At 34.6% G+C, this 27,320-nt stretch overlaps 1 protein-coding gene across 1 annotated transcript in view; it reads left to right on the top strand.

The window, feature by feature from the left end:
* Positions 1-27,320, top strand: part of LRRIQ1 (leucine rich repeats and IQ motif containing 1) — a 104,458-nt gene that overhangs the window by 40,255 nt on the left and 36,883 nt on the right. The window contains exons 19-23 of the mRNA XM_058023624.1: positions 12,337-12,426; positions 13,132-13,256; positions 13,862-13,957; positions 14,291-14,376; positions 23,528-23,629. Coding sequence (XP_057879607.1) covers positions 12,337-12,426; positions 13,132-13,256; positions 13,862-13,957; positions 14,291-14,376; positions 23,528-23,629 — 499 coding nt within the window. The remainder of the gene's footprint in view (positions 1-12,336; positions 12,427-13,131; positions 13,257-13,861; positions 13,958-14,290; positions 14,377-23,527; positions 23,630-27,320) is intronic.

Raw genomic sequence — 27,320 nt, 5'->3', positions numbered from 1 at the left:
TCTTGTCTAAAAGCTTTTTGAATAGTTCACTATTTTGTGTTGTGGTTTTGCTTTTTCTTATACTGTTATGTAGGTTTCAGTCATTATGAATCAGTGTTATTTAACATTAATCAGTGTTATTTAACATTCTACAAAATCACTACTGTACAAGCACCTTTCTAAACCATTTGTAAATATCACAGTGTAATAGGTCATTAGGCATCAGTCTTCACAAAAAAATTGTGTAATATCTTCATTATAAGCTCAGTGTACCCAGTGTTCCATGGAAGGTGAGATTGTGAAACAGCATGGGGGAAACCCTAGTCTTTGACAAAGATCCTCTCTTCATTTATGCCCATTGAATAATAGTAGATTTTTACTACAAGTTAAACACCACATCACATGAAAAGTGCATTGCATGTGATTGGGCTAGAGGAATGGGCTTTATCTTTCTAACAATATAATGAATACTAGTCATTTCACCTGAACCATTGCTGATACCTTCTTGTATTCATATCAGCTCCCAGCCATTGCCAAAGCCATTCAGAGGCAATTGATGGCAGTAGTGTTTTGTGTCTGTTTGAGTGCGCGATGTCAAACAGGCTGTCCCAGATGACATGAATGATCTGGCCAGCAGATGTTTTACAAAGTATGAGCCTGGTATTAAGTGATATCTTCACGTCTTTCATGTGGACTTTGGAGAATTCCAGCCTACATGCTCCAGAAGGCTGATCTTAAGGCAACCTTTCATCAGCAGTCCATCCTTGTAGCAAACGATCTACAAGGCAGAGCTCACTTTAGCTCTGGTGGATGAAATCTGACAGCACATTTGCTTGACACAGCTCTTACTTCTGTACCATCTAAATATGGTTGCTTTCTTGATGTAAATATGATATGAGCCAAATGCAAAATGTCTAAACATGCCAAGGTGTCATAAAGCTGAATAAATTAAATATGATGAGGTTTTAGGCAATTCTTTACCCTGAGAAGTGACCATAGAATAAATTACCGTTTTCTACACTGAATAAATGTGCGGACGTATCTTATTCTCATCAAGAGAAATATCAATATTGATGATTACATGGCACACCAAGTAAGTACTCTATTTTAAAATCCTCATTTTTAATTTAATTTAGATCATTTTAGTCATATTTTGTCAAAAAGGAAGTCACTTTATAAGTTGCAACCAAGTTTAAAAGAAATCCATTACTGCTCTGTTTATCAAAGGAGATAGCACTCCTGCCCTGAGACAGTGTTATTCTTTTTCTGAGGTTGATTATGTAGATTTTTTTAAAATCCCAGCCTTTTTGACAGCTTTTGAAATTATTGTTCAGGAGTTTCCTTCTTTTTTTTTTTTTTTTTTGCATATCCATGCTCAGGCACATAGCTATTCTTAATTTTTTGCTTACCTTCCACAGCAGGTAGGTAGCAATTTTATTTTTCTTTCTTCTCAATTTTTCTTTTCTGAGGGGTGAGAAGAATAAGAACTAGCTCATGTGTGCTAACTCTTAATAAGTAAACAGTAATTAGAAAAAAAGTTTCCTCATGTCTCCCATCTTTAATTTTCTTATCACATGTCCAAACTAGACCCATATGATGTGTTTTGTTTGCTTTTCTGATAATCCTTCATAATGTGGTTTGTCTCAGCCTGGGAGCTTATGATTGTGAGCTTGTGACAGTGATAGCTGTTTTCTGGCTAGTGCCAGGAAATAAGTGTAGCCCATGGATTAGAAGGTCCCCATAACACTTCTGGTATCTTGACACTCTTATTTATGTCTAGCTCCTGTAATTGCTTATGAATGTCAGATCAGCATCCAGCTTTTCTGTATTGTATGCTGCAAAGAATATGATCTTTTTTTCATCAAATTTCACCTAAATTACACCTTTACAGGAAAGCAGAAAGGTGTCTGCTGAAAACTTCATTAAATCTATATTCTTCTTTTAAAAAGGAGGAAAAAAACTCTCTGCTAAGCTAATATATTGGAGGGTCAACCTTTTTTCATGAGTGTTTATCAATAATCTCTTGCTATGCCCCTCTTGCCTCGGTGGCTGTGTTAGTGGGTTGCATGCCGTTCATAGTCTGTGACATCTGCAGATGCATACAACTTCCACCTTTTCCAGCAGTGCTGCTTCTCTCATTTTCTAGTTGCCTCAGATAGTCTGGGAATAGGAGTAGGTTGTTGCAGTCAGTACCTGAAAAAATAAACACAACCCCAGCTACTAAAGGCTGTTGCTAACACTCCCAGCTTCACAGCTCATACAGGATGTGCTCTGGTTGCTTTCTCACCTTCCACCATGAGATCTCAGTTCTTCCTACCACCTGAAACGCTGTTAAGTTTTAAATCTATCTTCATCACTTGTCTCTATTCAGTTCTTGGTTAAATAGCCAGATTCAAACAGATACTTCCCAAAAGACGTGATGCATGGCACTACAGATTTGGAACCTACAGGTAGCAAATGGTGTTTAGTATTTTTCTAAATTACATTTAGCTTCTCTGACATACCAAAGGATAGCAATATCATTAATTCCTAATCTTATATCTCTAAAGGCAAAGTCAAGCATCAAAATTGAATAAGCAAGGCAAGCAATGGAAAAATGTAAGTGGAAAAAAAAAGCTTTAGTTCTTTGAAATTTCTATTCACTACTGTAGTCTCAAAGGAAATTTGTTCTAAGCCAAAAGCATCATTATAAGTGGAATCAATAACACAGTCATAAGTTTTTCTCAATGAGTACATCTCCATCTGGAGTCTCTTGAAAGCTGAGCTAAGGATCTCTAATCATTGAATACGTCTTCCCTAAGTTCTTTAATTTTTGTGTAGTATTGAAACTGACGTTTTGGTAGCTATAGGTTGTGTTTAAAATATCTAGTTAAATGTCTAATATTTAGCATGTCCACATACATTGATTTCCATTGAAAAAGATTTTTTAGTAGTCCCTATTTACAAATTTCAAGAGCTAACCTATTTGATCTGTCTATGTTCTGTGAGAAGAAGGTATTGATTCAGTGAATATTGTTATTGAGTAAAATTGCAGCTCTTATATGGGGGACCAAAGAGGAACGTGAGGTGTCAGCCTCTGATCCTCTGCACTTGAATCTCTGCATGTCTCATTGCCTGGAGCTTGAAATCTTTTGGGTTTAGAAGAAAACAGATGTTATTTGATTGCAGTACAGCTTAACTCCCCTGAACATATGCAAGTCCAAGGGAACAGATAGGATGCATCCAAGGGGGTTGAACAAACTGCCTGGTATCATTTGGAGGTTACTCTCTATCATCTTTGAAGGGTCACAGCAACTGGGGTGGTTACTGGTGACTGGAAGAGGGCAGATGTTGCGCCCATCTTCAGAAAATTGAAGAGGAAGATCCAGGGAACTAGAAGCCACCAACATTATCTCACTTTCTGGGAATGCTTGGAGTAAAGAGATTCAGAAGCCATTTCTAAAGCCATGAAAGAAGGTGATTGTGAGAATCTAGCATGGGTTTACCAAGGACTCGTCATCTTCATTGTTTTCTGTCACAAGGTGAATGGGTATTATGAATTATTATGAATAAGAATTGTGCGGTGCATATTGCACGCCTTTATTTGAGCAAGGCTGTTAACTATCTCCCAGAGTCTTATTCCCCAAATTTATTGAGATATGGCCTGGAAAAGTAGACAGTAAGGTCATTGGCAAATTGACTGGACTACCAGGCTCAAATAGTTGCATTTCGTGGTGCGAAATTACACAGTCATAATTACTGGTGGACAGTAATTAATGGAGCCCATCATGGATGGTAGGGGGACCAAAACAGTAAAAAATTGAATCAGCAACCTGTCTGATGGAACAGAATGCAATCTCAGGAGTGCAGATGACACTGCATTGAGGGCAGTGGTTGGCATGGTGGAGGATCAGGGTGTTCTTAAGAGCAGCCTGCCCAGGCTAGGTAGACAGGCTGAGCAGAGCCTCATAATGTTCAACAAGAGCAAGTGCAAGGTCCAATATATGGGCAATACTGCTGGCTAGGGTCTGCCTTTCTAGGAAGCAGTCTCACAGAAAAGGATGTGTAGTCATAATGGAGTTTCCATGTAATGCTTTAGTTTCTAACAGTGTGTACAAAGAATGGTAAAAAACCCCAAACACCTCATAAGCTATAATACAGTCTTTATTTAACTGAAAGCTATTTAAGTTTATGTCTAGTTTGTCGTGGAATAGTGAGCTAAGGAATTCTAAATGCTAAATACTGTCCTACTACTCACTGTAGTATTTTTTTGGCATGAAAAATACTTAAAAACTTTTTTTTAATATAGAAATAGGAGCAGCTTTGATCATTTAATGAACCAGGAAAACATCCCAAAGAATCAGCTTCTTTCCAAAGAGTATCATTACATGTCCCAAAAGATTTAAGGCATTGAGAATACAGGCATGAATGAACAAATTTCAACTTGCAGATTCATTTATGGATAACTTACTTCAAATAGAAGAGACAGTGCTAGAGACATATAAGGAAGACAATGTAAGTGAAGCTGAGAGATGATTTAGATGTACCTCTTGAGAAGTAAGGATTTGGTAGTGTAATTAGAGGTTGGTTAACATAAATTGCAAAAAATTTCTGTTTATAACTCAGCCCTTCTTTCCTCTTTAGTTTCCAAAACCTTTTTTTTTTGTTCTTGTTTGTGAAATAGGGACTTTTGAGCAAAAAGGAAAAGTTGTCTTGAAATTGAATCTAATCTTTCATGTGACCTGAACTTTGAAACATGTTAAAGGTTAAATGACTATAAACTTTTGACTAGTCTATTTTTTATTACCCTGTGCTTCTGCATGACTTCCCTTCTTTAGACAAAACTGCAAGCTGAAGCACAGTTTTCTTTTCTATTGTGTTTTAGTATTCATTATCTCAGCTGGATAAAACATTTTGGGTTATGTTCCTTCAAAATTCTTTGAATGCACAGTATTTAAGGGGTACGGTTGAGGGGTTCCTTGGCTGGTATTTTTTTTTTAAGTCTTTAGCTCATTGCCCCTTGAAAGTTTTGTTTCTTTGTTTTTCATGGAAGTAGAAAAACTTCAGAAAGGGTTTATAGAGACATAGCAGCAAAAATCTGTGTAATGTGCCAGAGTCAGAGAGGAGAAGTCCATTTTAATGGGATAAACAATATCTGGGGTCTTAGACCCATTTTGGGGAGTGGATTGAAGGTTCCAGGACCTTGATATTTATTGAGATGGATGGAAGTTTATATCTCAAAAGATTTTTAAAGCATACATTTCTGGTGCTTACTTGAATCATGTCTAACCTCTGAAGTTGAGGTTACCATTTACCCATCTGTATTTTTTATTCCTGTATTCAAAGAGAGGACACAGAGCTTCCTTTGAATGCTGTCAGGAGTAAGATAAAAAATGCATTTTTAGAAAAGTTTAAAGTCACCTAGGTCATGAATGACTGGTGTGAAATACAGTAAGATTCCTGGTTTTGGAGAGTTAATTATGTATGTAGACATTTAGCCTTTTATTTGAATGAAAACTTTCATGGTCCTTGAAATTTTTATTGTTCATTTACTTTTCCACAATAAATTCTTCTCATTTTATTTGTATTTGTGTTAACACATTGGTACATGTATTAAATGTAAGTATATATATTTATATATAAATATGTGCATTAGAATTTTAGAGAACAGCTAGTTTTCCAAGCTTATTAAAAATTACATTTGGGGAAGGCATTCTAGAAAAAAATTTTCTTTAATGTTTTTGTTAACAGTATGTGATTTTTCCAGTAATTATCAATTTATCCTTAGAAATGGATCGCTCCTCTTCCCATTTTCCTACAAGAATGTACTCTAATAATTAACCAGTTTTTGTAAGTCTATAAAATCTCTTGAGGTCAATTAATCGTTGCAATGTTTCTCTGGAATTCATGTGATACTCACTACTTTTTTTGGCTTGAAACTTTGTTTGGTTTTAGCAGTCATAAGAATGCAGCTGTACCCGGATTTCTTTTCTAATGTATATATATTGTCCAATATAAAAACAGGGTTAAAAAGAAGCATTGCCAAAGGTTAAAATAACCTTTATTAGGGTGCTAACCTATTTATCTTCAGCACATAAAATATGTATAAAATACTGGGAGGCAAACTCAGAGAAAAGGAATGTTTTTCCTACTGTTTGAAGTTCAGATATATATTTACTGTAAAATGTGTATCCTCTAAGTTACATAATTAAAAAGATTCTATAATTTTTATAATGTTGTTAAGTGCATTTACATGTAGATTTAAAATGGTAGAGTTCAGGCTGAATTTTTGTAGTACTGCAAGTAGAATAATATTGCAGCTAATAGAAGATTCAGTTGAGAAAGTTCATATCTGACATTTTCTTAGCTTTGGAAGTTATTTATAAAGTCTTGATCTGAGCTGATGTTCAACTTCCTAACATTGAGCTAAGCTTTACACATGAACTTAAGTTTCACAGAAAAACTAGTCCATAGAGTAATCTGATTCCTCAAAGGAATGGATGAAAGAAAAGGCTAAATACACAAATGTATTCAGATCTTTAATTTCAAAGGAAGTTTTCAATCACAGTCTATCAACAATATACAAAAGAGCATAGAAAAGTGATCTGGTTCTTCTGTTTCAGCTATAAGAGCTAAAAATTCATAATTTCTTAAGAAATTTGTTAAAACTTATTTAGGATTTAAGAGAAGAATTTACCAGCAAATACTCTGGCCTTGGCAGAAAAAGGTTTAGTTTAAAAAGAAATGAAATATGTTTTCCTGGACTAGCATGATATTTAAATGAAGTATCCTACAAAGTGAAATATGTTTGCCAGGAACCAAGAGAGAAAGTTACAGCTTTCTACCAGATGAAAGACAGTTCAGTGGCTGGCTGTGAGTATCTAGAGCGTTAACCTTCAGCATAAGATCCCTCGGCCTCACCTCTCCCCCTCCCACTCTGAGCAAGTATTTAACCTAGGGGATGTTTAACATCAGGAAAAGTTGTTCTTCATGTGAAATGTATTGCCCCCAAATAATTTTTGTAAGTTTATTTAAAAGAGTCATAGAAGGATGTTGAAAGTTTTGCCTTTCATTTGTCTTTCCTTTTACCTTTTTTATTGTCTTTCAGTGAACCAGACTTTAACTGCACTATTCAAATATACTCACTAAAAACCAGAAGTTAGGGACATCACCAACCTGATGAACTTTATTCAAGTTTGGATTCTATAGAGAAGACTTAATGGAAAGATTCATGCTGATTCATTTATTGGTTTACTCTAATTACATTGTATTCTTATTGAAAACAAATTTGAATGTGAAGAGGGCAGATACTTTGTAACATCTGGTTGAAAAAGGGTCATTCCTCCCAAGGATGATGCTGATGGCCTACCTCACACAGGGGAGCAGAAGTACAGAAAAACATATTGGATAAAACCAGGCAGATGAAATGGAAAGAAGAGTGAATCTTTTCTCAAAGCACAGGATTCTGCACACTATTTCTATGAAATTCTAATGTGGAAATACTGTTTCTGGTAGAGGATTCTTTTTCTTTTTCCCTTGCCATTCTTCCTATTAGGTTATAATGATCAGGAGCCAGTCATTACTCTTAGTTCATGGGATGTTTTGGATGCTAGCTTGCTTCTGCTTGTCTACATTTTTGTGTAATTTACTTGTTTTTATCTTAAAATACCATATAATTAAATGCACCACATAAATATAATTGTTTTTTTCTGACTAAGCCCTCACAGTCCTGAAAACAGTGAATGAGTCAATGAGGAGATAAAAGAAGAAAGGAAAGAGGTATAAAGAGTTCGTTTTCCCTGATTTTCAAAGATAGTTTCACTGTTTTCTTACATGGTGATTCTGAGGTCTGCCACGCTTGGAAACCTGGGGTAGCTTCAGCTCCCATGGTGTCCAACATGATGTCCTTTTGAAGTTAATCTACACCACTTCAGCAGTTGCATCCTATGAGTCATATACATGATTGGCATTCTTTCTAGGTTGATATAGAGATGACATGGCAAACATGCTGACCAGATAGTTACATTTGTCATTAGAAAATAGGTAACTGCTTTAGGTGAGGCATATTTGCCTAGATTTTAGCAGAAAGTCCTTAAACCACCAGTTTTCAAGGTCTAAAACGATGTACTAAAGGAAGGATTGTCCTCATCATGTCCAGCTTTTTTCATCCTTTCCTCAAGCAGCTGTTGCTGAACTCTTCTGGAAGCAGAGTAGTGATGTAGGTGGATATTTGCTCTGACTAGAACAGAGTTGTTAGATGTCAGATGCTGGCCTTTCTTTTCAGCTTGTATTGTTAATGCCTTTTTGCATCCTCTGCTTCAAACCATAGTGCAGTTTCAGGAATTGGTTTGGTTTCTATTATGCTCTTGTGATCCTCCTTGATCTCAGAAAGATGAAAGGCAATGTGTGATGGCATTATTCACAGTTTGGACAGTTACTTGTGGAAGTGCTTCAAAGCCTGAGTGTAAGCTTGACACTGTCCTGAGAACTGTTTTTTGTTCATGGTGTGAATGTGACTCAGAACAGTCCTAATTATGTGTACAGTCATGATATATTATAAAAGATTACTTAGCTCCAGAATGTAATCCAGAGCATATAAAAAATGCCTTGGATTAGATTTTGTAAATAACGTTTGCACTAAAACTTGACTTTTGGGCAGCTCACTCAGACCCAATTAAAGTTAGCAGAACCATTCTCACTCACTTTGTTCATTGTAGGATTGAATTCTGTTTCTGAGACTACAGAAGTTCAATGCTTGATGTAAATAGTCATTGCATTTTGCAAAGGAAACAATTGAGTAAATACTGGAAAAATGAAGGAGGAACAAAATTAAGAGGATATATAGAATATGCCATGAAAAAAAATCCCTAAACCTCCAGAGTTTGGTAATAAACTGCACAATCAAAGGAGGAAACCTGTAATATTAGTGTGTCAAAGGATAAAAAATGCATTTTGAATCAGGATAAAAAGTTATTGATCCTGATGGATAAGTGGAAATAGCTAACAATATTAAAGTTTCATTATTAAATTAAGATTCAGAGAGAAAATCCTAACGCCAAATAGATTCACACCTCCTTCTTCCTGAAGAGTAGTATCATGCACAATTGGATTGTGTTAAAAAAGTGAAAAAAATAATAGAAAGCTCTATGTACGTTTTGGGTGTTTATGAAACTTGAAACCTAAAGCAATTAATACAGACCTTTTTGAAACAATTCTGGAAATAAAGTATAGAGGATGCAAAAGCATAAAAGATATATTCAGATGAACTAATATGTGTTAAATAAACTGTGTATGATTTACACATATGAGTAAAGCCACATTGTATACTGCATATTCAGGAAATGACTTAATTTCGCTTTACAAATAAATACAAGTATAGCACACCTATAGCTGTTTGTATAGACCATACAGTCAAACCTGACATTTTATTTGCTTTTTAATTCATCTCAGATTGTTGTTTTTTAATCTTAGTGAACAATATCTGTACAAACAGATCTAGTTTTAAGCCTTAGATGTTGGTAAATCTGTCATAAACTTTTCATTAGGACTGTATAGGGAAGGTGTGGGCAACTGTTTCTTGAGCTTGGTGCTGTGAAAATGTCCAGGCAAAACAGAGTGGGAGTGTTTGAAAATCCATTGTGTTTATTTTTGTGGACAAAACAAATATCAGTGTGGTGTATTTTTATGATATGCTGTACATTTATAGGACTAAAAGATGTAAATGGCAAATAAGCTGTCTTTTTTTTATTGTTGTGCATATTTATACCTTTGATTCATTTTCATTCACTTTTATCTTTTTACTGATATTTCTTTTCAACACTTAGGACGCTGAATTACATTTTATAGGCTACAAAAGAAATAAAACCACTAGTAGTACTAAATTAATAAATGGCAAACACTGGGCTAGGAAAATATTAGTGAGACAAGTTTCAATATAAATACTATGAGTTTAATTGGGTTATGGTACAACTATAAAACAAAATTATTCTGTCAATGTACTGCTAAGTGATTCATGTTCCAAGAAAATTGGCTACATCTTTGGAGTGTTATTTCTCTTTGGGATTTTTTGTTTTGGTTTCGTTGTTTGTTTGTTTGGGGGGTTGTTAGGTTTTGAGGGTTTTTTTGTTTGTTTTTTGGTTTGTTTTTTTTTTTTTTTTTACAAAATATTTCATCAGAGAAATAAAAATTCAACTAGCCAGCATGGAGGCTTGGCCTGAAATTTGATATTAGAGCTTGGATAATATTCACTGCTACTGGAAGACCTTTAAGTACTCAGGTCAATGGACACATCACTGTGCACACAGATTAGGTTGATGGACATTTAAATTGTGCAAGAAATAGAAATCTACCTCTCTCCAAACTGTATTGATTCTTTTGCAAATGAAGGAGGAAGAAAAATTTCCAAAGTTTGCTATTTTCATATACCTGTATATACCAGCACTGTTGACTGGATTGTAGGCCCAGTCTTAAAAAATAAGTGAAAAATTCTCATCTGAAGAATTAAAAATATGATTTGCATAGTGCAATTGAGAAGTAAATTTAAAGAGAACTAGGAGAAATAATATCTATTTTCAGTGGAAGCTTTCAATCAGATGTTGAACCTTTTTCATAGCTTTTCTTTTTGACCATTTTGCTGGAATTGTTGTAGCTTTGTCTCTACTGAGATATGAACTTGTCAGTCTTCTATGCTCAAATAGTACCCATGTCACAAATTGAATTTATCACCTCTGGGATTTGATTTACTACAGTCTGCTTTCTGGTATTTTTATTTTTTTTAATGACAATTGTGTGAATCAACCGCTCAGTGGTTATCAGCATAAGAGTAATCACATCACTGAGGAGAGATAAATTAGTGGGTTGTAGATAACTGTTAAATTTAAAGAATGTGATAAATTTTATTTGTTGCATGCCTCTGCAGTTTATTTATATAGAATTCTTAAGATACACAACTTCCCAAGAGAGGAGGTATATTAAAATGGACAATGTTATGTATTTATCATGAATTGAAATGTTAAGGAGTGGAAGAGTGGTTATCTGTTAATAATGAGGGCATAGAATTTTTCCAGATTTATTAAATAAAGGAATGAAACCCAAAACATACTGTAATCAAGTAACAGGGAATTTCAGATGCAGGGAATCAATCAGATGCAGGAATTCATCCCTTTTAACACATGAAAATAAAATCAAACATTATTTTTCAAATCTTGTTCAGAATGGAAGCAAAAAGAGTGGTCTTAGAGCCACTAAATCATCTGACCAGTACCTGAACTAACCCTTCAAAATACCTGGAATATGATTCTTTGGCCTCCCAGTATTTCAAAGGCCTTGGAAGATCTTGTTCACCAACCTAAAGCTGTACAAAGTTTCCACAAACTACACAAAGTAAGGTATCCAAACTTAGGATCATTTCTCAGGGTCAGAAATCAGTAAAATCTGAAATGTTTTATGAATGGGAGAAAGATAGTCCAGTTTTATAAGTAGATATTTCCAAAAGAATGAACCCCAGGCTCTTTGCTGTTGAAGTAAGAAGAACCTGAATGACTGAGCCCTGTAAGTCAAGCCAAATTCTTCAGTGGTATTGGCTTACTGTGTGGGAGTGATGTGATTCTCTTACTTATCAAAATATATTGAAAAGACATCATAAAAAACCTCAAGGACCTATAAGAAAACCAAGTCATATACAGGTTGGGTTTGAAACAAAGTCTAGAGTTTATTTTTATGAAAGAAAACGGAATTCTACCTTAAAGTGCTAAGAACACCAGTTAGCAACTAATTCTGTCACCCTTCTTTATTCCAGCAATTATTTCAGTTTCCCATTTAATCCATTACATCTGAAATAAAACTACATAATTGAAGCATATAGCATTATATAGCATTTACTTTTTAACCCCAAATTTCAATGAAAATTACTCACCACTTCAGTTCAACAAAAACAAGTTTGACAGAATCAGGCACCCATATCCAGGACATAAAATAGTCAGCAACAGCACAAAAAGCTCTTCATACTCCTTATGCCTTTAAGTATCTTAGGTCTGTATTTTTTCAAAGTTTGGCAGTCTTTTATAATAACTTGGGTTTACTAAAAATGTTGGCAAAAAATTACAGTAATTTGAGAAAGAGGGGTTGCATCTTATGCAAAACCAAAACCCAGAAAGGACCTTCACAACCTGCAAATATTGTTGATTTGTTTAAAATAAAACAGTACAGCACAGCATCTCTGAAGGTGCTTTTAGTCTCGTTGCTCTGCAGGTGGCAGTTCTAATGTACAACTTGAAAAGATTACAAAGTATGTAAGACAATTTAAAAGAGACTTTGCAAGAGTTATCAAAACTAAACTGGTTTTATCAGTGCACTATTTGACTTTGCTCATTCATGCAGGCTGCATTAGAGAAGGAATGGCTAACTCTAGATTCCACCCGTTTCCCTTCAAAAACACTCCTGCTCTCAAACCAGCTGCACTGGCCAAAGGTAACATGTCACAGAAACAACTTAGTCTTCAGTCTTCATTCATTCTTTAAGGAAATGCTGTTCTGAGGTGATTAATATGACAACTTAGTGACTTAAAAACACAATTACTTTAAGAAGTCTCAGACTTCCTCCTCATCTCCAGATGCAATTTTTCCTTTAGGTTTTCTTTCATTTGCTTATTTTTTCTTTATTTTGGATTTATTTCAACATTTTACTTCACAGTAGCACAAAAAAAGATGATGTGCTTCATCTGCACATTTGGCAATGGATTAAAAATTGCTAGTTGACAAACTACTTTAAAAATACTAAGATCTGCATTATATGACAACAGCTGAATTCTTTCAGAACAGCTAAAGGTCATCGAACTGTAATGTCTGCTAGATAAACTCTGAAATTTTGGCTTTTTGTTTTTGTAGAGCTTTGTATTCTTATAACAAGCATAGTATTACTTATGTTTTGTTTCCTACAATTAAGAGAAAAGAGTCTTAAAAATATACAATTTATTGTATTTAGGGATATATGTAACTAAAGTCCCCTTTTTGTCCTATTCAGTTAGTTGAAAGTAAGGTCTGCAATGGGCATATCAACATTAAGAATCTTTTTAGTTATAGTGATAAACTCTGCAAGCCCTAGTGCAGGTTTTCCTGCACATTTTAAACTCAAACTTATGGGGACAATCAGCTGCATTCCTTTTCTTTCTCTTAGAAGTTTTCTAGGCCTTCAGATTCCAGTGAACATTCAAATAGTTTGCCATTAGCACCACAAGAAGTTTGGCAGTGTGCTAACAGACCACAGTCATACTCAGCAGAAAAATACCATTTTCATAGCAGGTAAGTTAAATTATATTGTTTTAAACTGTATTTAGTTCATTTGGATTTGACAAAAATAAAAAGGAGAATAAGAAGCTATTTTCTGATGCTTTTGCTCCTTTTGGTGAATGTGATATTACTGGAGTTAAGATGTATTTACTTTCTAAAACCAAATGTATTAAATTCGGTTGTTATTTTTCATTGACTACTATAATTAGGAATATAAGAATATATATGTGTAGTTTTATTTATTTAGGTTTGACTACAAATCATAAAACTTCTATTTTTCATATATGTTATGAAAAAGATGTTGAAATAGAGATCTTTAAGACTAGATAAAGATTAAAAGGGATTTCTTAAACAGCTGCATTCTGTGAAAGGACTGAAATATGCTTCAAGTAATTGAAATGTAAACATTTCAAATTGATGGCAGACTTTTATTACTCTCAAAGATAAAACCTTCATGGAGTATTAAAAAGGATTTTTTTGGTATCATTTCCAAGCTTCAAAAGTGCCTTTAAAAGGCACAAACAAGTTGCAGAATAAAAAAGGCTGCAAAATAGTGTAATCCCAGACCCTTTCATATTTACTTACCTTTCAGTACAGCTCTCATACTTTGTTTCCAGGGCAGGGAAGGAAACAATGTCACAGCTTTCTAACTGTAAAGAAAAAAAGGAGTTTTTATTTGTGTCAGAAAAAGAAGAGAAAATATCAGAAGAATGGTATGTTAAGCTCTTTTATTTACACAATGACTTCCAAGAATAGGTATTGTATAGTTGGCTGTTGTTGCTTACTTTCTTTACTTTCCACTTTTGAAGAATCTCTGTTTTCTACCAAAATAAAAATTATTGTCATTATTTTTGTGTCTAGGAAACTATCTTAATAAGTTGCAATAATGTAATGTTAAGATAGGAATTGCAGCTATCTCTGTAACTCAGTACTGTGGATCAGTACTACACAACAGTATTCTTTTTGAAAAGTGTATTATACAATAATATGCAGCTGGTGTAACATAATACATGTGAAATATTTAGTAAGCTATTTTCTTCCCTTAGGGGTTTTAAGGATATTTCTACTGCACAGTTAATGCTGAAGAGGGCCCATAAAATGCAACCTAAAAAATACAGTAATAAAAGTTTAGGTAAGTCAACAGTTAAAATAATGGTTATATTGATGTAATTTTTCCATTCTTAAAATAGTATTTATCTTTTAAAAATTTGCTTGTACAACATTAAACATTAATTTGAATGAAGATGGAGTGTGATTCAATAAAAACAACTCAGTTCAAGTCAGCATATTTAGATTTGAAAAACTATTCTACTGGATTTTGAAGTTGAATATTTGACAGCTATGGTAAGCAGAAATTTTATTTGTTCCTGTTCATGTATCTCGTCTTCTAGATGTGGAATTTGTATTTCTGCATTTTGTATTTCATATATTTTCTTCTTCAGAAAATCTTAGGTTAAAAATTTTGACTTATGCAAGAACTATTTATGGAAACAACAGTTTGATATATTTGAAAGTACATCATTAAATATTTTAAATTATATAATTAGTGTGGAAATAGATAAAGCTTATTCAGCTTCTCATCCAAGTGTGTTCTGGTTCTTCTCAGGTACTTCTAATGTCAATGAACCTTTCTTAGAGGTTGTTACTATGAGATGCTAATAGAAATGTTGCTGGAATATATTAATAAACATATTAGTCAAATATTGATAGTACATGAAATATTTAAGACCATAGGTGACAATAGGACCTAACACTAAATGGTCTTTAGAAAATGCACCCTTATTTACTTATATTTTGTATCACAAGCAACACTCTTTTGCATAACTTTGCAAAACTCTTCTGTATTAAGTGTTGAAAATATTGAAAGATGTTTTGCTCTTTGAAGGGAAAAAAAAAACAGCCTACAGATATATCTAGACAATATTTTTTTCTGTAATTTTTTTCTGCTGTAAATATCATAACTATGACTAAGACTAAATAGGATTAAAAATTATCTATAATTTAAAAAAATAATAAAAGGGATAGGTGAAAAAAGACATATAATCTGCAAATCATGCTTTGTGGAAATGAGAGTATATGGTTAAGAAGTTAAAGTTAATATTTTGAAATCTTCATAGCTTTCCATGGTGCCCTACCATCTTACCTTATTAAAAAAAAGTAATAAGTGTTTGGTGTGCAGCTGAGGTTTTATATATATATTCCATTTTTGGGCCTCTCTATAATTTTTCAATGAGTAAAACTTATTAGGTTATATCTTCTTTTCTCCATATGCTGTCTGTCTTATGTTAGTAATTAATCCAGTCAGTGATGTTGGATTGAGCATATCAAATTTACTGTCCTATTTTTGTTGTAGTTCTAATGGATTTCATGGATATGTTTATGTTCACTTTGTTCAGATTATTCAACATGATGTATGGGTGTTGAGCTTTTTAATGTAGTGCTTGGAATATTCTCAAAGTACATTGCTAGTTTTAAAAAAATTGAAAAACCTTTTGCCCAATGTTTTTATAGTTTCAAATTTTCTCCTCTTGACACATAGAATTTTTTTGTCTTGCTGACTATTACATCAAGCGCAAAAATAACCTGTGTATATAATTTGCCTGTATGATTTTCTCTGTCAGTCATTAAAATCACAGTGTTTTTTTTCAGATGAACAGAAAGCATAGTTTCCAGTATCAACAAATGTGGCTGAAAATATTTCACTCCATCCCTTTTCAGTAAAAAGGTTATCAAGCTGACTGTTCTTTCTCATACAGCACACTGACAGTTGACTGGTTCCTTCCTTGGTCTGTAAGGAAATTATTAATGGAAATTGATAATGGAAATTATCAATCAAAACAAGTATTTTCATTTTTAATTGATCTTAAAGCTATGATCTTATACTAAAAAAAAATTAATTATCCTGGTAAAATATTTTCCATGTGAAAAGAATCTTTACATATATAATTATGTTTTCCATCAGGTATATTCTCTGAAAGAGGTGAGAGTAAATCAGGGTCTTTTTGAGGGTCTGGTGGGAGAGGGACTTTTCAGCCTTTAAATTAGAGTGGATACACCTTATCCTGAGGCTAGCCAACTCCAGATCAGGAAACTGTAACCAGACCCATTAGGCTGCCAGTATCTTTCCTAGTTCTCTGTGTGGTACAGCTCATGCTAGGTTACTTTTAGCAATTTCAGTGTAACTGGGGAGAGACAGTTCACACTGGGAAGCAATTGCTTTGAGTTTAGCCCCACTGAAGCAGGAATTACAAAAGATATTTGACTACTTCCAATATTCAAAAGTGGACTGAAATTCATCTGAATAAGTAGATGTCAACATTGTCTTTTAATGTTCCCATAGAAAGTACCATCCTATTGCCTTCATCTCTGCTGAAATGAAGTTCATTTATCTTGCGCTTAGTGATATGCATCTGGAGAGTTGTAGGATTTCATTTTAGCAATACTATTTCTGTTCTTTCTTTTGAATTTCCAGGTCTTCAGTGTTATACTTACAACTGTTTCCTTTTTAGCTTTCTAATTGAAAGTAGCTGAAGTATGCTAACTTCAAGAAAATAATTTTTTTGTGATAAACATTCATACCCACTAGAAAGTAGGCAACCAGCAGCCACTTAGAAATGGGAATAATAAGGTATAAAGAAGCAATTTTTGATGTTATACCTACTTACACATCTGACTTAGAGGTAAAACTTCAAGCTTTGAGAAAATGCAAAGCAACAACAACTCTAAAGATTCTAGCTACAAATAAATTAAAAGCTCTTCACATTAAACCTGCAGCTTTTATGTTGAGATTGCACTATAATCCCAAACATCTTTTCTGTGCTATTGATCATTGAGTGTAAAGATCTCATTACTTGCATCCTCTTGGAACAAACTAGCTGTCAGAGTATGTTGTCTGGTTCCATATGCTGTCAAAGTCCTTTGTCTTAGACCTGAGATTCACAAATGCAAAGTGTTAAACCAGCTTGCATTATCAGAGAGTTATACAGTTGCTTTTTTATATTTTCATGACATATGCTGGGTTGGAACCTGGACTGGACAGCCTTGAACATCATTGATCCTTAATCTATTCAGGTGTGGAAATTACTCCTTTTTATTTTCCTTATAAAACAGTTATCTTCTACTAGTGCAACAGTGATGGTATCCATTTGATAATTATAGAAGTCCACATCTGAGTTAGTCATCTGCATTGTTTTATGGAAAGAAATTTCCTCTTAAAATATGATTCAAAAACAGGCTATTTGAGTCTCACTGTAAAAGCACTTATAGTTCTCCACTGCCTAGGCTCAAAGGCTAGACTGAATTGCTGAAGTATAAAGTTAAACTCTAGATATGTAGAAGTAACCAAGGAGTATCTTACCTCATATGTCAGGCCACATATCTTCTCAGTAAAGAAAAAAGTATGGCAAATAGTAGCAAGTGCACTGAATTTGTATTGTATTGCAAGGGAGAGAGAGCTTAAAGTAGCATAGCCTTATGATAGGGAGTGATTCAGGCAAGGTTTATATTGCAGCAGACCAGTCCCACCAGCTGATGGCCTTAAGGCCTGTATGCCCTAACCCACTGATGTTATGTATGCTAGTTTATGTTGTTGAAGAAAGCTATAGCCTGCATTTTACTGATATGAAATGTATGCTGTGTCTGCTTCAACTGTTTTTACTATACATTAAGATAATACAAAAAGTCTGGGAAAGAAACCAGAAAATTTGAAGCCAAGTAAAACTGGAATAATGTCAGAAATATTCCTGTTAACCTGGGTGCATAATATTGTATAGAAATTCTAATTCAAAATCTAAATTCTGCAGATATTATTGCACCTCACAGTGCTTAAGTGGCTGTGGCTCATAACAGTCTTAGCTTCCTAAAGATGCCTTGGCACAATAGTACCACATTTCTTGCTTAACTTGGAATTTCCGTCATCCTGTGGATTTTATATTAGCCTCTCCGTTAACTTCTTTTTCTTCTGAGATGGCTGAAAGCTTGCCTCTCCTACACTGGTGTATTACTTCTTGCTTAACCTTTTCCTCTCCAGAAAAAGTTCTCTTATCAGTGGATCAGGCCCAGACAGCATGAATTTAGAAAAAGCAGGTCCTGCTTTGGCCAGCCTAATCTCATTTTATGACCAGGTGACTCACCTGCTCGATGAGGAAAAGGTTGTGGATGTTTTTCACCTGGACTTCAGTAAAGCCTTTAAAACTTCCTCCCAGAGCATTCTCCTGGAGAAGCTGGCTTGGTCAGGTGCACTCTTTGCTGGGTTAAAAACTGTCTGGATGGCCAGGCCCACAGAGCAGTAGTGAATGGTGCACCATCCAGTTGGCAGCTGGTCGCCAGTGGGACTCCCCAGAGCTCAGTATTGGGGCTGGACCTCTTCAATCTTAATCGATGATCATGGCTGGGGGTGGGGGTGCAGAATCGAAGATAGCCTCAGTAAATCTGCTTAGATGACACTAAATTTATCTGCTGGAGGGCAGAAAGGCTCTGCAGAGGGATCTGGACATGCTGGATTGATGGTCCAAGGCCAGTTGGATGAGGTTCTACAAGGGTGCTGAAGTGCTGGGTCCTGCACTTGGATCACAACAACTCCAGGCAGCGCTGCAGGTTTAGGAAACAGTGACTGGAGAGAGGCCCAGAGGAAAAGGACCTGGGGATACTCATTGACAGCAGCTGAACGTGAGCCAGCGTGTGCCCACATGGCCGAGAAGGCCAATGGCATCCTGGCCTGGATCAGCAATAGTGTGGCCAGCAGGAGCAGGGCAGGGATTGTGTCCCTGTACTTGGCACTGGTGAGGCCACACCTTGAGTCCTGTGCCTGGTTCTGGGCCCTTCACTGCAAGAAGGACGTTGAGGTGCTGGAGAATGCCCAGAGAAGGGCAACAAGGCTGGGGAAGGGTCTGGAGCACAAGTCCTGTGAGGAGTGCCTGAGGGAGCTGGGGTTGTTTAGCCTGGAGAAAAGGAACCTTAGGGGAGGCTTAATTGCTCTGCACAAGGCCTGAAAGGAGGCTGTGGCCAGGGTTGGACTCTTCTCCCAGGCAGCCAGCATCAGAACAGGAGGAAATGGCCTCAAGCAGTGCTGAGGGAGTTTCAGGTTGGAGATCAGGAAGAATTTTTTTCACTGAAAGTGTAGTTAAGGATTGGAATAGGCTGCCCAGGTAGATGGTAGAGTCACCATCCCTGAAAGTGTTCCGGAAATGACTGGATATGGTGCTTAGTGCTGTGCTTTACTTGGCATGGTGATGTTTGGTCAAACGTACTTATGATCTTGGAGATCTTTTCCAACCTTAATGGTTCTAGGATTCTATGGTAATACATGTTGCCACATAGGCAGGAAAAAAATTTTTAAAGGGTAAAAAGCAGCTGAAGTGGACTTTGATCACTAGAACCAGAACACAATGATAAAGATATTTCATAGATGTCAGCATATATTTTTCATTTGAGTTTAGAATTTTAAACAGCAATTCAATACTAGTTAAAAAATGAAATAAAAACCAGTAAAAAACTCAACCCACTTTCCTCAAATACACAACCCCAAAACAGATAATTCGTCTTAACAGTCAGAATGAAATTTGTGGCATATTATTGTTCCTTATTACACGTTACATGAAAGACTATTGATCTACATTTTCTTAGTAACTGAAAAAAAGCTGCTTTTGTTGTGATTGTCAGTTCTGCATAGAAGTATCTTCTGAGAACTCCAACCATGGATGAGTTTGAGTTCTAATTGCCAGGCCATTATGGAACAAAATCTGGTCTTTTTTCCAAATGAATTTAAAGTATAGATAAACATCTGTTGCTGTGTAAAACTTAGTCTTATCATCTCTTTAAAGTTGTCACATTATGTTTTCCTAATTGCAGGTATTGCACAACAAAAATTAATGGGAAATATTTTAATTTTTCAGTTTCATGTATTAACAAGAAGCTTAGGAATGTAGTACCAGATCAGGCAGTAACTACTCCTTCCATATTATCTCCATAACATATCTTGTGTTTTTCCAGCTTAACTTTGCTATTTGGAGGCAGCCAAGGAATGTACATTAAATTATCTCCCTGGTTTCTAGATTGAGAGCACAGATCATCATCTGATAAGCCGCATTTAAATGAGTATGCCTGAATCCAGGAAGATATTTCTATGATTTTGAACTATTGGACTCTTTCACAGCTCTCTGTGTGAAATCTAAAACATTTGATTGCTCATCATCAAAGCATACATGCAGTTCATTTCCCAGCTCACTCAGAGACTGAAAAGCACTAGTATTATGAAGTAATCTATGTAATATTGCTTACATTTGGGACTAGATAAAGAAAAAGACTCATTTTTAATAACAGAAGAGCGGTAGGCAATGGTTGAGGTGATCCAGGTATGTACAAATTCAAGTAGCTGGCACTGTGTTAAATCCATATAGATTCTTTAAGTTATTTTGCAAAGATTAAAAGATAAATCTTCTGATGGAAATCTCTTAGAAGAACAATTTCCATTATTTGCCCTTCTTCCCAGTTCACGGAAGACTTTGCTGTTGATATCTTTGTGCACAAATAAAAGTTTGAGAAATTGAACTTGGGAGTAATTGCTCTGAGTGACTTCACCAAAAATCTTTACTATAGTTTAACTTTGGACTTAGTGTTTTCATAGAATTGAGTGGGAGGTTGGTAAGGAAAGATTATATTTTTAAAACATTTTGGAGCAATGTCAATAAACCCACATAGGAAAAAATATAATATTTCGGGAATTATTTTAAATTAATCAAAATTAGTTTGGAAAATTTCAATTGCATTTTGTCTTAAGTTTTATATGATTTTGTCAATTTTTCTTTGGTCTTTTATTGAAGAAAGACACTGGTTTTTGTAATTTGCGTAAAGCTGAAAGAAGTTAGAAATCTTTTTTGTCAACGCTGTAGGCTAGATATTGGAAAACTTACAATTATGAAAAATTGTATTTGTACATTTTTATCTGTGTGCAGGATATGGATGGCCATGTATCTTAGAGCTATACATCAGACAATAATAATTCATGCTTAAAATATTTTTTATAACTTCTATTATCTAAAATTTCAAGGAAAAGTTTAGTGTAATACAGTTTCAAGGTATTTTAGTCACAAGTCTTACTGTGATTCACTATCCCAGAAATTTGCTACCCTGATGAACACCAGTCTGATACAAATTTTTTTTAGCTGGAAGGCTACTTTATCCATTTATACAGAGTGAAAGGATCTACAAACCTGGCAATACAATTTGTAAATGAACTTATCCTATTATCAGAATCATTCTAATAATCACCTTTGAAACTAATGGAACTAATCATTATTTATTTTGCTTCTTGGATAGTTTCATTGAATTTAGCTAGTGAAAATGAGTTAAAATTTCTCTAAATATGACATCCTGTGGGTTAATCTGAAAGCTATAATCATCCTACAATCATATGACAGAGGCTCTTGGCCAATTTGAGATAACAAATTGTAAGGCAACGCTGATTCTGCTTTGTGAAGAAGGCATGACCTAATTTACTCCCTCCCCACATGCCACCATGCCTTCATCAGTCGGGTTTGCTGCTTTGTGAGAGGTTAGCACCATTAAGAACATTTTGTCAACCACATGCTGCTGCAGTGTGGACTGACCAAAAACACTGTAACATCCTGACGTGTTTTGCCAATGCCTTATCTCTTAGAGCACCACACCCCATTAGAGATCTTCTCCAGGCTTGTAATTGATCTTCCCATTCTCTGGGAAAAAGCTGGGCTCTTAAGATCCCTTTATGTACCATTAGTTTGTAATTGAAGTGTCTGCTACAGCTGTAGACGGCTACATTATAAAACCACATTTACAGATTGTTGTTAAAATTCCTAAGAAGTTGCTCACCATCTTACCAGGATATTCTGATCATTCAGAAATAAGAAAACCAACAAGAAAGATATTTACTTTGCTGCAGTACTGTCATGGTCTTACAAACTCTTTCACTAAACACTAATGAGATAAGTAAGGGACTCCAAATGAAGCCCGAGACATAACTAGTAATTTCAATGTATTATGTCTGAATGCTCTTTGAGTCTTTCCATAACCTGTTTTTCTGCTCTGTCTGCTCTGGCAGTGTCTCACATATTCATTTTTGCTACATGCAAATTCTTTGAGAAAATTTAGATTGCCATTTCTACTTGCTTGATAAGCTCCATTGCTTTTTTCTCCTCGTTACTAATTCCTAACCTTTTTGAACTGTTTTTAGTCATCTTTGTAGATAAGCTTCTTCTGCCTCATTGTTTCTCATATTCCTGAGAGTGGATCTATCTGTTTGGGCTACTGCGTTGTTTTTAAACATATTTCTTTTATCTTTTCTTTGGCATTCTGTTAATCATATTACCTTGCTCCACGGCATACCTACAGAGCTCTTTATACTTTGCTCATCATTGTGTGTCTGCTTTTGTTTCTACGTTCTTTTCAATCCCTATTTTTTTTTTTAGTATTATCACTGGTTTATTCTGCATTGTGCCCACAATTTTCGCATTCCTTCTGATGCACCGTTTCCCTTAAACTCTGACTGTCCTCTTGCGCCTAGCAAAAAATTCTTCCTTCACATTGTAAATAACATGTGAAAATTCTTCTCCCAACTTGTGTGGTTTTGCATCAGTGTAGCTTTTGTTAATTAAACTCTATTTTTTTGCCAGTCTAGGAATATGTTTATACAGATTTATATACAATTATCTGCTCATCTTTACCTCTTTGCAAACTTTCAAAAGTAACAGTAAAGAAATGATCAAAATTTCATACTTCAGCATGTAGACTTCTGGGGTGTTTTTTAATTTCAATTTTTTAATTTCAATTAGGATGGAGGATGGAGGAAGCCTAGGTTATTATCTAAAACCCTAGCCTCAAAAAATAAGCTGGCCCCTGTTAACATTTTTTAGGTGTAAATGTCTTAATTTAGATTGCTGAATAATTCTGACCCAAAGCTTTTAGAAGCACTGCTTGATATGCACCCTGTTAACATTTATCCTTTAATTTCAAGTTTAAAATCCAGATTTTTAAAAAATATTTTCTGCAAATACATGCTTCAGTTTATTTTTAACTTGTAAATGAATGAGCTGAAAGATCAACAGTGTTAAAATTGCAAAACAATGACTTTGATTCTCAGTTGCACGTGTATTTATATGGCTTTATTTTAGAAAGTGTAATCCTTTGTGAATATAAAACCTACTTTTAAAAGTATTTTCATTTATTAAGTGGCTAAAAGGTGAAAAACTGCTTGAAGGAACGAATGAGCCTGGTCTGACCTTTGATTTTAACTTGTTCTTGTCATCTAGACCCAGCTGTGCGACTGGCGTTGTTCAAAAACAATGAAAATAAACATCTCTCTGTGAAACCACCAGGGAAGACACAGCCTATAAGTACTGGAGACTTTGAAGGTATGAACAAGTATTTCATTTTATGCATATAAGCATATACGTTTTGCAACGTCTTTTAAACTGGCTTACTCAAAATATAAAACATTATGTGCCAATAGAAAAAGGCAGAAGTTTAAGGAACTTGTCTGTTCCTCAGATCACAGCAGTGAAACATTTCAATTTAAATTCATTGCAGAGAGCAAGAGGTGCTCCTAGAGCTTAATTTATAGGGAGATGGAGCTTAACTTATTTATTTATTGTTTTATTATTAAATCTTCATCATGAAAATGTCAAAGCATGTCAGAGAGATATGAAATACAAAGTACTAGAATAAAACTTCATAAATGAAATATCACTTCAAATTCTTCATTAAATTGCTACATTTTCCGAAGCTAGACATTAATTCCTAAAAAATCCTTAGCATGTTTTTTGGAAAGTACTTTCATAAATATTCCCCAGAAATTCACCATTTGACAGAAGACAAGGAAAGAACATTCATCATGTAAATATTAAATTCTTTTTCATAAATATTTAAATACTGATGTAGCTTTTTTACTGTTGAAATTCATGTTAAAACACTCCTTGGTTTCTGTACAATTAAAGTAAGTCCAAGTCTATTTAAAATGCCCTTGTTGTAAAAAGACAATCATCTCCAGAGACATTTTTATATTGTTTTTTGCAATAAATGGTGTACTCAGAAAGTTCTCGCCTCTATCTTTTTATCTTTTCCAAAGACATAGCCATATGCTATCTGATCTATTCCTAGTTTCACAAAGTAAAACTACAAATTATACTGTATTAACATTTGCTGTATGAGGATAAAAATTAGAACATGTCTGAGAGAGGTGTGAAATAAATCTGAGTCTACATGAATTACAATTCGGTCAATTAACTCAGCTGTAGGAAAGCCTAGATTTGCCTCATGAGTCCACGCTCAAATTTGTTCAGAAACAATTATTGGTAAATTCTGAAGAGGAAATATTTTCGCACTATTATTTGCCTTGGATCCAAGCATGAATCTACCTTGACTATAGAAAGTCTGTGTGTACTGCACCTGACTGAGCATTTCCCAGTATCTCATATATGTTTCTGTGGCATATGCTTGTACACATCAGAATGTGGCGTATGCTGAAGAAACAGGACAGGCATGCTGCCTGTGAAAAAGTGAATGTCCAATAGAAACAACTGTAAGAATGCTCAAAACCATATCAGAGTTAAGCCTTAATACAAGTTTAGTACCCTAAAGTCAGTGTAGGTTTAGGCTAGCTTTCCTGCCACCAGTTTATTTATTCCTGCCTGAAAACATTTCCCTTTGTTTTGAAAAGCCGATGTACGCATTCTAAATATTACTGAAGTTACTTTTGAATTGATGGAGAGAAGGTACCAAGGCAGATTGGATATCAAAAGGCAAGCGTAGTGGTGGTGCTCTTAATTATCTCTAGCAGGCTAATAGACAGAAACTTTTTTCACTACTCATTGCTGCTCACATGTAGTCTGCTGAGCTTTCAAGACAAGGAATACTTTTCTGCTTGACCAGTGTAGAAATTTGTCCTTCTACCATAGGCATGGCTACTTCAGGCATTATGTCCAGAAAATTCTAGGTTGAAAGAGCATTTATTTATATGTATGTGAGGTATCATCAGACAGAACTAGGAGTTTCTAAATGTAGAATTAGTAGCACTTTGCACCTGCATAGTAACTTCACAGTGTTATCAGAGATGTCTTCTCTTGTTTCCCATTTCCCCTCTTACCTTTTAAGTGTTTCTTCCTCTTTTGCCAGCAGTAGATCTCTTTGAGTTGTTCAGTCATTTCGGTTCTTTCTGTAACAAGAAGGTGGAATGTTTTCACTCTGTATCCATAAATCTTGTGGTCATTGTATTTTACTTCAATAGAACCCAGACCTGTCCTTTATGTGGTGGAAGTAAACTTCCTCCATTCAAGGCCTTTTACTTTCACAGACTTGTAGTGGGTAGAAAATTTGAACTCCAAACCATCTTCTTTATAAACAATTAAATAAAAAAAAAAGCACATTCTATATATTCCTTCTTTATTTCTTTAAATTGGGAAATGGAAGGGAGAAGTCAACATCAACAGAAAAACAGCAAGTACACACGTGTTATCTGTTAAATAACAGAATCACTACTTTTGAAAGGGGATGCCCTAGGAAGTAAAACAATTAGAACAGTTTTAGATTTTAAAACTGGAACACATCATGGTAATGAATATTTAAGAAGAAATCTAGTTAAAATGAATGATGAATGTTTTTTGTCTTCATTGTGGTTTTGTGTGTAAGACTACAAAGAAAACAAAAACTAATAGAAGCATAAGAGATATAAAAATAGTGAAAAGAAATGAGGTTAATATCTGATGAGTTTTTTTCCCTGAGATTTTGTTCTGTCATAATTTTCCTTCTTATTTTCCTGCTACAAAAGTTTTGATAAGCTGATATGCACTATGCTGTTAACAAATTTTGAAAACTTGTGCATAACTTTAATCCCGTAGGATAATGCACACACCTCTAAGTTGACATACATGTTATTGGAAAACATATTTTCAAAACTGGATTTATTTATTCATAAATATTCAAAATTTATTCATAAATTTTTATTAAATTTTGGATGAGTCATCCTGCTTTTCTCACTTATGTCAGACAAATACCCACCAGGGACCATTATTTCACATCTGAATCACAGCAGCACACAGAATTTAGTCAGAAATAAACCCCTTTGTAATACAAACACCATGCCAACGGCATGAGGAGATACTATTCTCACAGAGAAGAGCTTGCCATTTAAAAATACAAGCAGTGTGTGAAGGAAGAAACCATGGGAATGCAATTCAGTGCATTACTGTATGTGTCAATAAATCTGTCAATATATCTGTGTCTGTATGTGTCAATGTATTTACATACAGTACGTGTGTCTGTACTCACACAAATATATAAGCATATGCCAGGAGTATAAGTAGATAAAATAATTCAATAAATGTAGTACTTATAACTTTTTATTTGTATATTTTCAAAGGAAAGGAAATTATGAACAGTTACTGTCTGGTGTAATTACTAGCATCAACATGCATTTTGTAATCCTTATACTTTCTGTCAGATGCAGATTCAGTTTCTTTAAGATTAGTTTAATGCATGTGGTCATTGTACTGTAGATACATTAAAACTATTAGTTTAATAAAAATATATTTGAATCTTTTCTGTGACATTAACTTGAGTAGGTTGTAAAGTCAACCATAGAATATGCAAGTATAAATATGTATTTACTGTTTCTCATAACAAATTATACCCTGATCAAAAACCTGAAGAAAGATGAAAGCCTGACTTGAAGTACTCCTGATGATTTGCTGGACATTTCCTGGGACTGTGTATATTACCCTGCTCTCTTTGGTGAGATAAGGTTATGCTTCCATCATGGTTGTTGAGTTTCATTTAGTGTCAGGTAGCTGACAAACAAAATATGCCTTCTTTAATGAATATTCTGGTTCAATGAATGTTCTTGAGATATTTTTGTGGTTTGTAGATGGTGACATTTCAAAGGTCTCAAAATTTTGGAAACTTTATAAGGAACATAGATAATTGTCATAATTTCATATTTTGCATCAAAGCATATTTTTTAGAAAGCTTTATGACTACTTGTCCACTTCTTGTCTGGAGGCTATTTCAGTTGTTAATTTAATGTAAAATAGTCTTGACTGTTTTGGGTAA

Source organism: Melospiza georgiana, chromosome 4, assembly GCF_028018845.1.
Source record: "Melospiza georgiana isolate bMelGeo1 chromosome 4, bMelGeo1.pri, whole genome shotgun sequence".
Taxonomy (NCBI): Eukaryota; Metazoa; Chordata; class Aves; order Passeriformes; family Passerellidae; genus Melospiza; species Melospiza georgiana.
Note: the sequence above shows the minus strand (reverse complement) of the source record. Positions and strands in the feature narration are given on the sequence as shown.